At 42.7% G+C, this 12,297-nt stretch overlaps 1 protein-coding gene across 6 annotated transcripts in view; it reads right to left on the bottom strand.

Annotated features, from left to right (window-relative positions):
• Nucleotides 1-5,296: 5,296 nt before the first annotated feature.
• The window catches only part of PDE1C (phosphodiesterase 1C), a 276,791-nt gene continuing 269,790 nt past the window's right edge, over nt 5,297-12,297 (bottom strand). For 4 of the 6 annotated variants that reach the window (XM_061464735.1, XM_061464734.1, XM_061464731.1 and 1 more), the window contains 2 exons: nt 8,778-8,843; nt 5,298-5,974 (listed from right to left, as the gene is read on the bottom strand). In XM_061464735.1, coding sequence (XP_061320719.1) covers nt 5,805-5,974; nt 8,778-8,843 — 236 coding nt within the window. In that variant the 3' untranslated portion in view covers nt 5,298-5,804. Of the gene's footprint in view, nt 5,975-8,777; nt 8,844-12,297 lie in introns of all 6 variants that reach the window. The other 2 variants (XM_061464730.1, XM_061464732.1) reach the window with 1 other exon arrangement.

The following is a 12,297-nucleotide window of genomic DNA, read 5'->3' on the forward strand; positions in this document are numbered from 1 at the left end:
ATTTGGTTTTTATCCTGTTAATCGATCAGCGAGATGAGCTAATATTTTAAAAATAATCAATAGTTCATGTAACAACATTCATGTCAGGTCCACAGTAAAGGATGTCACAGCAAGTGCGTAACAAGAGATATGCATGATTCAAGTCAAGCTTTACCAGTGAAGTCGGTGAACATTTTCAATGCACAGTACAGCAAGAGAGCGTAGAGTCCAGAAAAGATTCAAATGGGCAGTGGATTACCTGAAAAATGTACACGTTTAGATATGAAGACCCTTACCAACACAAAGCAGGAGCACAAATAGGATGTGACTGACTTCACTGCTCTGAAGAAGATTTGTTTCCAAGCCTGGGGAATGCTGACGCAGCTTAATATGAAATAAAAAGAGCCCCCTTTAAGCCTAGCACTACACGTTCTTCACCAAAGAGGAGTTATGGTCTCAGTGACATCTCTGACGGCACAGCAGCCTAATTTACCATCCCTCCACAGATCAACTTGAAGCCCAGCCATAAAAAAGGCTGCAACATACATCATTTGCTGCAGTTCATTTAAAATCGCATATTCATAGCCTGGTAATTCCGCATTTACTGTTTTTTCACCCAGGAGCAACATGAGCGACTAAAAAGTAATTTTTCACTTGATCAATTAAGTAAATAGGGGTTTTTTTTGCAATGTTCCTGGGAAGTAGTGTGAAGAATCATTTCTTAGAGCTTTCACCTGCCTCACCGCACTCCGTGAAAGTGTTAAATGTTACTTTATTTGGCAATCAAATATGATCTTTTTCCAATCAGATTAGCATTGCCACTTTCCCCAGAACAAAGCCTCTAGGTGTTGCAGAAGCGTGTGTAGACTCTACAATGGCCTGAACATTGTTTATTGGGTTTATTTATTGCCTTTCAGGCTCTGAACTCTCCCTTTAAGACCAGACAGTGCTAAAACTGCACAGATTGCTCTCCTAGGCAAATGGCTGGAGTTGGTGTGCTCTGGGGCAGAAATGCTTTTGTACCCAGTGTCCACAAGGGTCCCCCATGGCCATTACAGCAAAACCAGAAGGAAACAGAAAGCACAGAAACAGGATAAGCCTTTCTATGGCACTCTTAGGACTGGAATACTCCAGACTGAGGTTGTGTACAATGCCTGCACATAGGCATGGGCTGCTTGAAGGCCTTAGTAGCTGGATTGCATTCAGATATTTATTTAGCTGGAAGTGCTAAGTCTGCACTTCTGCACTAAGTGCAGAAGTCTGCACTGGCCAGGACAACCATTCCAAGTCCTCAGAGGGAATGAAGTGCTCCAGTCAGTGCGTAAAAGACTGACTGCAGTCAGGAGGCTGTGAATGGATAATATTTTTGCAGGAAATTCTCTATTAACCTCTACCTAGAAACTAAGGGACAGGTCTCCATTTACAACAGACTTGGAGCAAAGGGATTTAATGGCCTTGCACTGTCAACAAAGGATTGCAGAAAGCCCATCACCCAACAGAAGAGGATGTATTTCTGTAGTGCTAAACATGAGGTGCAGAGGTTAAGTGGTTTGCCCAGCTAAACCTCAGCAGAGACAAATCCAAAGCAACATTCATGATGCTATCACTAACTCACACTATTTACAGCTAAAGCAGCATTTGCACGCTTTGAGGTTAGCAACACACTGAAATTTTGTCTGGTTGAAATTTTGTCTTACCAGTTAATAAATCTATAATTGTAGAATGCTTCAACCACTTAAATTAAATAGATGTGGCTGGTTATTATAACCAATTGTTTTCCTGCATGTCCTATGTCATTCCTGCCTTTGGAGATAACATTTTCTATGCATGACCTTACACTATATTTGTATGCAGACAGACTGCCCAGCATTTACATCTACAAGCCAAAATCAGGACTGCGTGTCACTGAAGCAAATGAGAAATTCCGGCTTCTCACTTTCATTTAGATAAGTTCATAAACATATCATTCTGTTACTTACATCCCCCCAAAAGCCACGGGCCTCTTAGAGTGAGGTTGTGCAAACAGAAATACCACTATTATGGAAATGTAGTTCTACAGATAGAAATAGTGAACATTAAAAGCCAGTTTCTGCTCCATGACACTGGCTCTTGGTCCTGTGGGAGAGACCCACATCAGTCTGTTAGACTCAGGAGCTGTGAAGGGAAGCTTAATCCATCCTTATACCCAACATCCTGAAGAATCCTGAAAAGACACAGACTTTGATGGAAAAGCAGTAGCAAAATTAGAAAGCATATTCCAGAAACAAAAGAAGCATTTTTGATGGACCATTCGTGCTTACTCTTACAGGTGCAATGATCCTGTAAAAAGCAAGCTGTGTATTTATAACTGTGAGACATTTAGCCATGAGCTTTGGATTTTTCCAAGCTGTCGAGTCTTTTCCAACCTTCAAAGTAGGTTTTAGTCCCCCAGGTGGTCTTAGCATCTAGGACGAAGTTATACCTGTTCCAGGTTTGTTTTTCTGTATTCTGTTTAGCCTGCAGGAGAGAAATCTTACAGGGATCTTATCAATGTATGTAAATGTCTGATGGGAGGGAGTACAGAAGAGGGAGTGAGGCTCTTCCCAGTGGTACCCACTGACAGGACAAGAGGCTACCTCATAACCTAAAGAACTGGAAAGGTCCATCTAAGCTGCTGAGCCACAAATCCTCCTCCCTCTTCCTCTTTCCCTTTCCCCTCCATCTCTGCTCTGGCTGCTGCAATTGCCCTTGAGGATGTTGGAGCCAATTTTCCTTTCCAGACCCTGTTTGTGTACACATAAAAATACATGGAATATAAGGAATGAATACTCAAGATTCTCTCCATGCCTCACTCACTGTGGATTTTGACATTTAGATTTTTAATTCAGCCTTAATCCTTTTCTAAAATAATAAACAAACAGCTCCCTCACAAATAAGAAAGCACCAAACTTTCTTGCCATAGCAATGTGATCCAGTGATTAGAACAAAGACACAGTTCACAAACAGCCTAAACAGAATAAAAGGCTAAATTTGCAAGTGTTGATAGTTGCAGCAAGTAATTCATAACAAGTTGAAATGGCATCATAAGTCTGAGCTGCTCATAAGACTTTCCAAGAAGGACAGATTACTCATACTTCTTTCTGTGCTGGCAACAAGTAGTTGTCTCAGAAATTATCACTGCAGAAAAAGGCCGAGTGCGTGGCAAAGCCAGACCTCCCCCAAGTAACACAGATTTCATTGCTGAACTTCACTCTTAGAAAATTTCCCTGCTGTGTACACTAGATGTCAGGGTTGGACTGAAAGGATGAGCCCATCCACTCCACCACACAGCTCTGTGCATCCGGAGGGGTGCTACCAGAACAACCAGTTCTGCTCAGCAATTGCTCTACCTGATATTTACAAGGAACAGCCTGCACAAACATCCTCTTCCTCCCTGCTTTACAGTATTTTGCTTAGGCCTAAAGCCTCAGGCTTTGGAAGAGGGAAGAGACATCCTGAGATCACAACTACATTACATTTTTGGGAGTCACATGCACTCCCCATGACACCTCAGGTAGGTTGTTTCATTCCCCTGTGCCTTGACTATACAGCAGTACCTTCAAAACAGCAAGTTACCTCTGCTTCTCATGGCAAGGGAGGGACTGTGGACCAGGAGTGCAAAGACAAAAATACACAGCCTTTATGAGATGCCAGTGACACAAAACCAATAATCCCAATAAACTGTTGGTCATAATGAAAGGCAAATAAGAAGAGGATCCCCTTTTAATGCCCCGGTGCTGTCCACTTGTCCAGAGAACAGTTAGATGGAACTCTGTTAGGTAAAGTGTTAACCAAAGGTGTCCTAAGGGGAAGGAATGACACAGCCAGAAAACATGTTTGGAAAGACAGTATAATTTTACATTTCTACACAGCCTATTTCTGTAAAACATTTCAGGGAATTCTACAAGCAAAGCACAGTTCTAGGGGAATTCCTAGAGATAAATCACATTTATAAGCAGGCAGCTTTAAAGTGCATCCCTCTTTGCATTTGGCTTAGGCAGTGACCCAGCCCGGCTGCTGAAGTCACAGGTTCTGATGGTGGTTACGGTCAAAATCACAGACATGAAGCACAGGGAAAACACAATAACAAAAAAGGGAATTAAATAAGGTGCCACTGGAGCCCTCAGGCAGCAAAACACTGCGGAAAGGCATCAGGCCTCAAGGGTGAGTGTGCATGGAATTGTAGTGATCCTCTCTAGGGGTACAAGGGACATCCTCAATACTGGGAAAACACCCTGTCCCTTTGTGGCCACAATTTTAATGTGACTGTCACACAACAGTGCTACATACCCCAGCTGGTGCACTTCTGATGTTGGATATAGTTACAAACCTGTAGTGTGTGTAACAGACTGTGATTCACAGTGAGTGAACCATCTACAACAGAATCAGCAGGGATACTTAAAGAGGGGTCAGCCTAATTCTTACAGGAGAAATTTTGCCTCACAAATCTTTGAGACTTCCTTGGAGCAGCCCAAAATGGCTTGCAGTTTTCCATTTTGACAAGGTCCTGCTCCAAAGGTTGTCATGGATTGAAGGACGATGGGTAAATAACTGGTTAACAATGGGGGAAAGACAAAAGAAGACAGAGTGAGATGAACTGGTCAGCATTCACAGTAAAGGAGGAGTGTCCTCTCTGCCATTTAACATGATTATCCCAAAGATGTGATTTGGAAAAGGTATTGATGGAAGAAGAAAACATACCGGCAACAGAAATTAAGAATGTAAGGTTAAAAAAAGAAGCAGCAGCAGCAGCACCCTCCAGTGTAATTGTCAAAACCACCAAATCAATGTTGGTAAGTGCAGAACAACACGTATATGGAGAGGCAACCCCAACTCCCCAGCTCCATATGTGCATTTGGACTATAAATTAATTATGATTCATTATAGATAATGCTGCAGAAACTACTACTTAGTGCCCAAGGAAGTGCAAAAAGGGAAAAACAACTTTAAAAACTATTCGGAATGGCATGGAAAATAGAAAAGAAAATGTCATTACATTGTTTCACACCTGCATCTTGAGTACTGTGTGCAGTGCTCACCCTCCTCTTTCTGTAAGAGATTAAAAGACAGAGAAAAGAAGATATAGGGAAAGAGAGCAGAGTTATTTCCACTGCTTCTCATAGTGTAAAACTTGGGGCAAGAGGAACCTTTTCAGAGGGAGCATGTGCAGCTGTGAAACTCAGGCCCATGGGACACTGTGCACCAAAAGAACACGTGAGATCAAACTCAACTGAATGAATGCCACAAAAGACAATCAGTGATATTTAACATTCACCATGGTTTGGGCAAAGAACAGTTTAAAAGCTGCGCTGTCTTCTTTTTCCAATCAGTGAAGCTAGAGGATTATTTGTACTTCAGCCTCCTACCTTCAACCTCCCTAACACCCATCACACTGTGACATTCAGGATATTTCTTCTCAGTACAGCCAGTACTGAGTTCTGTACTCCCATGTTGTTGGAAACAGGAGTTGCTGTCTTACCTGTGGTAGGCAGAAGGTCACATTGTGAACGCTGTAAGGACCCCAACAATCTAGGAAAGCATTGGCTTCCTCAATTTGAGATACCGATATAAAATCACTTCTTTTAAGGTAACAGCCCAATAACTTAGTACTAGGTGGGTGTCTGCTGCAATAATAAGGAGGCTACTGAGAACATTTCTAGCAAAATGTCCATTATATTGCTTAGCTAAATCATACACTTGCTTTATCTAGACTTGCAGCTGCTGTACAACATAGCATGGCCTGTGCAATGGTTACACACTGTCTTCTGTCCGGCTGTGAGAAGTGTCCTTCCTCTTTATCTCTTCTGCTATTTCCTGTTCCAGCTCTGGGAAATATGTTGGATCTTCTTCATCCTTCCCCTCTGGTCAAGCAGCTTATATCTCACCGGGTGTTCCTCCAGTTTCTTGTGGGAGGCTGGGAAATAGTCTCCTGAGCTATGAGTGGGCCTCCTGAGGTGCCACAGCTGAGGTTTGATGGCTGGTGGTAACAAAGGAAGAACAAGGATAGTTACCATGCCTAGCATTCACTCGCTGCTGGGCAAGAAATCAATTCCTTGGAAGCTGCATCCATCCCACTCAGCACAAGCCTACCTGTGCAAAGGAGGGTTCCTCAGCCTGAAAGCCAGGACTCTTTTGGGTTAATGGATAGTTAAAGAGGGTTAGGAAAGGTTCAGGGGGAAAAAAGATCCCAGAATCACAGAAGGGTTTGGGTTGGAAGGGATCTTAAAGACCATCAGTTCCAAACCCCTGTCACAGGCAGGGACGTAAATCATAAATATAGATGTAAAACTCTTGAATGAAACACAGACATCTCCAAAACTGAAATTTGGGCAATTAAACCCTTTGGAATACTTGATCTTGAAATCATGCCCTTATTCCAACACCCCAGAAGATTACACCCATGCAGGTGAATGCTAAGGAACGTGCTCAAGGTTGGGACACAACAGTTTAGACAGATGAAAGTGCCAAAAGTATAAATGAAGAAGAAACATTACACTTACCTAGCTATATGCATATAGCTAAACATCGCACTGTTTTCAAAATACCATTGAACAAGGTCACTTTAAGGCAATAAATGCAGATTAAGATCACATTTCCTAGACTACAGGATGAGGTGGATCTGAAGGGTTTCATATGATTTTCCAGTAAACTAGAGGTCATTGTGAGAGTCACAAGTGGGATACAAATGAATTTAACTAGTCTCAGCTTCTTGACTCTGTTTATTTGAATCTGTGCCTTGCTTTCTTACATCTTCACATAGGTAGAATAAAAAATCCAACATGATCAAAATGTATTTGTCTTCTGCTTGGTTATTATTTGCAAAATAATCAACTAATAAGTCAATAATTAGCATGACAAACACTTTAAAGTCATTGCTCTGAGCATGAATCCTAAGCAGCAAAAACGATTCCCCTGTGTGAGCTAGCTAACATCAAACGCTAGAACAGTCACACTCTCATCTTGGTAAACTCTTTAAGTGATTAATCATACTCTAAAATGTCTTGGGAAACAAAAAACCTACGGATTTCATAAACTTCAGAGGTCCACATCCAGATTTCTGCACAGTCATAATCTTCTCTGTTCTCAACTAGGCTAGATTGACATTCTTTAAAAGCTTGAAAAATATCCAGGTGAGATGCTGTTCTTTGAGGCACATCCACTTTTCAGATTAATTCCATTTTATGGACTCAGCATGGACTCAGCCAAACTGTTATTGGGTTTTCCATTGTTCAGCATTGAGGAATATTTACTGTTAATTGGAATTTTACTGGAGTTGTTGCCAGCAGAGTTGACTTGGCTAATAGGTTTAAGGGGGTTTATCCAGAACACTGGCAGTGCTGTTTATCATCCTCATACAGGAGCTGATAAAATGCGTCCATGACATTTAATTTCTTCAGGCTTTAATGACTCAAAGTGATGGGGAGAAGACTCTCTCAGGGCTCTAGAGATCAGTTCCCAGATTTCTCACTCACTTCTCATGTGACCTGGACTGTAACTTTCACCCCAGCTTCTCCACATGTAAAATGGGAATAAAAATGAGCATACTTACCTCACAGGGTTTCTGCGGGCTTCAATAGGTTATGATTCTCAGGTGCTTCATGCATGGAGTTATGTATTACAAGTTCCTAACCTTGGTGCTGCTAAGGCTTTAATTTCCCTTTTTTCATTTAAGGAAATAATTCCTTTTTAAAGATCATGGCTACCATCAGGCAATGAAAGCAGAGAATAGGTCCCACATCCCTGCTTGTTCTTTCCCTTCCTTACACCCCAGCAGTGGCTGCAGCTGTGCCTGGGGAAACAATCTGCTGAGGTGGTGGCTGCGAAGGAGCATCACGCCATGAACAGCTTGGAGAACAGAAACATGCTACTGCACATCTATATACGGAGCCACACCATACCGCATCTGCTGGCACAGCAACCACTGACAGTAATATCTGTAGTAAAACTTTTTAAGGACTTTGTTTGAAGTTTGGGGTTTTTTTCTTGGTGATTTCTTGTTATCTTCCTGCAGACTTGCTCTTTCTTTCAGCTATTGTTAATTATACGTATATGAACGGCCTGCATATGCACACGCAAGATAATATCTTGTTCACACTAAGTCACTATTTTGTGTAACTGCTTCATATAACCTCCCTTTCTTCTGACTGTTGTGTGGGACAAAGACGAAGGGACTGAGAAAATGGTTATGATGGTGAAATAGAGACAGCAGGACTTTTGTGCAGGGAAGGGCACAAAAAGAGCTATGATTCAGCCCATAAAACAGCCTTACTTTTTCCCTTCAGCATCTATGTCCACACGATAAAGGCCCAAATGAACTTGCCAATTGAATTTAAATAGTCTGTGAAGCCTGCACTGCAAGCCACAAAACATAAGGTATTTATCACAGAACCCCAGAGTTGTTTGTGTTGGAAAGGACCTTAAAGCTCACCCAGTTCCAACCCCCTGCCATGGGCAGGGACACCTTCCACTAGTACAGGTTGTTCCAAGCCCCATCCAGCCTGGCCTTGAACACTGCCAGGGATGGGCAGCCACAGCTTTTCTGGGCAAAAAAACCCAACCCTATCATGCAGTAAAGACCATTAAAAACAACAGTTAATTTGTTCAACCCCAGTGAATGGGTTTAACCAGTGAACGGGTTTAACTTGTTTAATGTGTGTAGAAGTCATGCCATACCTGGAGAAGCCATCTCTTCATGTCCATCTCCCAGACAGTAGGCACTGTGAGTGCCTATTCTAAAGCTGTGCATATAAGCAAATAAAAGTGAGGTGGTACTGACTGACCTGGCAATGTAAGGTGGTTTGTTGAGGAGCCAAAGCCTGGGAAATCAGCTGAACATCGTGCTGGACCTTTAAAAAGAAAGAGCAGTTTCAGCAGAGATGGATGAACCCGAGTTCCACCAGCCATTCAAATGCTTTTTGTAGCACGGCCACCGCTGCAAGGTGTTTGTTTTCCTTCTGCCATTTCTTATCCATGATTTTAGGTGAGGCTAACTGGCAACATAGCCTCTTTTCTGGGGACTTTTCCATCTAAAGGAGTCAATACCAAACATATCTTTCTTCTTTGTACTCAGGTATCTCTTACACTTACCAGGGTTTGGGTGGAGATACCCGAGTTATTGATTCTGGAAGTTCCACAGAAGTTTTGGACCTCTGAACTGGTGTCAGATCCCAGACAGCTTTCCCTCCAGCTACCTCCATGTCCCACAGAACTGGAAAACACCAGTTTTATTCCCCAGCATGGCTTTGAAGGCAGTTACACAGCACTTACCTTGAGTCTGGGGTGGTTCTGCAAGCAGCTGGCATCACTTTGGGAGCCACTAGTTGGTAACGGCTCCAGACATTTGTCACTGGTGATTCATGCCAGAGAAAAGACTCTGATACTGTATTTGCAAGCAGAGGCAAGTCACCCGAATCATTAGATGCCTTTTCTCAACCATCTTTTCTCCCTTCTTGCTTCTGTGGAAGTCAGTTTTTGAAGATGACAGTCAACTGCATCAACACCCTCAATGTCTATTAGAAAGTGGCAGGTTGTTTTCATCTCTACTTGCACTGCACTGGAGGTACTTGCAGACTCAAACCAAGCCAGTAAGGCATAAGAATGCAAGAAGGTAGAGTGCTGAGCACATTGCATGTTCTTCGGGATACCAGTGAACCTCCCAGAGAGGAAAGGAGTGATTTAAAACTGGAATTTTAGGAAAAACAGAATGAACAAAACCTGTCACGCTTGGATTGAACATCCCTGAACTGCACATCCTCCTTAGAGAGAATGGCCTGGCCTCTGCCTCCCTTCATCATGATTTTTTCCCTTTTTTAAGGAAAAGATCAAATAGCAAAACAGCAGATGGGAAAATTCTGGTCATTGCATGTGCAGTGTGGTGACCACTGCACAGACACTGCCTGATCCTACCTGTGGGGTAAGGCACTTTGTAGAAGGTGCTATGTAGAGACATAGCTATAAGAAGAGGTCTCTAAGAAATATTGGAGCACAGGACACCAGCCCTGAGGGACTGATGCTCATGCTTCAAGTGGCAGAAGAGAAAACATCACACAATCAAGTGTTTGAGTGGGCACGAGTGTGGTGTGCTGTTCTTGGGTTAGATGCTCTTCTCTGCTCTGATTTTAGTCAACAGAGAAAAGGGGAAAGGTGAAGTTGGCATGTCTAATCCCCAAACAGGCAGAGATTTACCTTGGGGTCCTTAAATAAGCTCTATAGTTTCCCTGTGTTTAGATATTACATAATTCTACTAAATCATCCTCACAGGGGCAGGGGGTGAGCAATGACTGCTGTCCAAGCAATGTTCCCACTAAAGATCATTATTACTAGTAATTTACAGGGAGCTGGACACTGGAAAGCAAATGACAAGTGCCATGCCTGGATCAGATGTAGAAAGCAGCAGAATAAAAGGAACCCTTCTACAGCTTTAATTCAAATGGAGCGGAGACCTTGGTGGCTTTATTTGATAATAAGATGAACATACATGGACTCGGTTACAGAAAAACTGGAATGTTGAGAAATGGTTTATACATTCAGAGACCACGAGCCTCCTCTTTCAAATAAGGAACTAGCAATAAATACATAGTGCTTAAAATTATTCTCATAACAGTTGAGAATACTTGGCATTACAAATGGCATCATTCATTTCAGGTTTGCATTTGTTTGTTTCCTTATGAGTCTTCACAAACCAAAGAGGTTGTTTTTCATTACCCTGCCCACCCAGTCCCAGGAGCAAAAGTGCTGAGATATGCTCTCAGCATGCATTTGAACTTCTTGTCTAACCCCTGGTGCAAAACAGTGTAACAACCTGCCTCTTTCTTCCTTGGGAAATGGGAGAGAACAGGTTTCTGTTGTTTATTTTAGTTCAGTTCAAGAAAGGCATCTCCATTATCGGTTCTGCTAATATAAACACATGCTAAAGTTTATGTTCAGCTTCATACATAGAATTCCCTGCAGAATGCCAGCTGAGAAAAGGTTATCTTTTACAAGACCAAGATTCATGAATTTGGTTAATTTCCCCTTATCCTCCCTACCAATGGTTTAAATTTCTTAACATTAGTTAGGACCTGACACTGTAGGGTTAACCATAAGAGCAGTAGAATCTCCTGCCCCGGATAAACCAGCATGCTGAAGGTAGTCAGGGCCCTGGGGTATGACTTTGCAGTGCCTACAAGAAGCAGCAGCATCAGAACAAAGAGGGGGATGTAGTCTTATTTCAACACCTCAAGGTGGAAGCATATCCTACCAAAGCAAAGAAGACAGCACCACCCTGATGCATTGGCTTCACACAGACCGCCCTGCGTGCAATTAGCTGTGTATGTTCAGGTTATTTCATCTTCAGCCCCAGTGGTGGGACCAGCAGGACTTTGCATGCAACTTCAATTTCAGTGCAACCAAAAGAGCGATCAGGCCCAAGGTGTTATTTCGCTCCAAGCTGATGTTGCAAACACAATGGCTTTTGTCTACTGGGGAGGAGAAAAGGGAAGGGAAATATCCCTGTGAGAATCTGGGCCTGCAGACAGCCAGAAGGTCTGGTAAAAACCCAACCAGAACCCTACAATAAAAATAGCAAATATTTTTAAAAATTGCATATAAAAGTGTATAAAAAATAGCATCCAAGCAAGAAGAAAAGGAAAATACTCGTTCTGTCATTCTACTGCTAGGTTTTATCACAGAAAACCCCAATGGCCATAAGTAAGTTTGTTTGATGGATGCACTCCTACGACCACCAGCAGATACAACAGGATTACATATATTCCTCCTACCACTGGATAGCTTCTAAACCCAGGGTGTTATGAATGCACAGTAGCTGATACACATACACTTGGAAGAAATTGAAAGTATACAAGATGCCAAGAGTGTGCTGGGAGGCCTGTGAGCAAGTGCTGTTGTGCACTTAGGTGTGAGGGTAAATAAACTTGCTAAAACTGAGCTTCAGGTCCTCAATCAGCTTGCCTGAAACAGCTCCATTTTCTTTTACCTGCTGGTCAAGTCACCAGAACAGGGAGAGCTGAGGCCTTGAAGACCAACATGTGTCCCAGTCCTGCTAGGGTACAGATCAGATCCCTCTGTGCTTCTTCGGGGATCAAAAGGGACATTGCAGCAACAAGAAGGCAGGCTCAGCAAGTGAGAATGCACAGCCAGTGCCTGGCATTGCCTAATGGCATTGGCAGTGGTTCTGCTTTGATTACAGTAATCGGATGTTGAAAGGTTGCCTGGGATCCCAAAACTTGTTTGCCTGTGGAAGCAGGGGGAGCACCGGGCACTAAACTGAGTCTAGAGCAAACCTGTGGTGGGAAAAATCTC

The sequence above is a fragment of the Pezoporus flaviventris genome, unplaced genomic scaffold, assembly GCF_033815535.1.
Source record: "Pezoporus flaviventris isolate CSIRO_AGI_PZ_B2104156 unplaced genomic scaffold, CSIRO_AGI_Pfla_v1 ptg000037l, whole genome shotgun sequence".
In the NCBI taxonomy this organism is placed as follows: domain Eukaryota; kingdom Metazoa; phylum Chordata; class Aves; order Psittaciformes; family Psittacidae; genus Pezoporus; species Pezoporus flaviventris.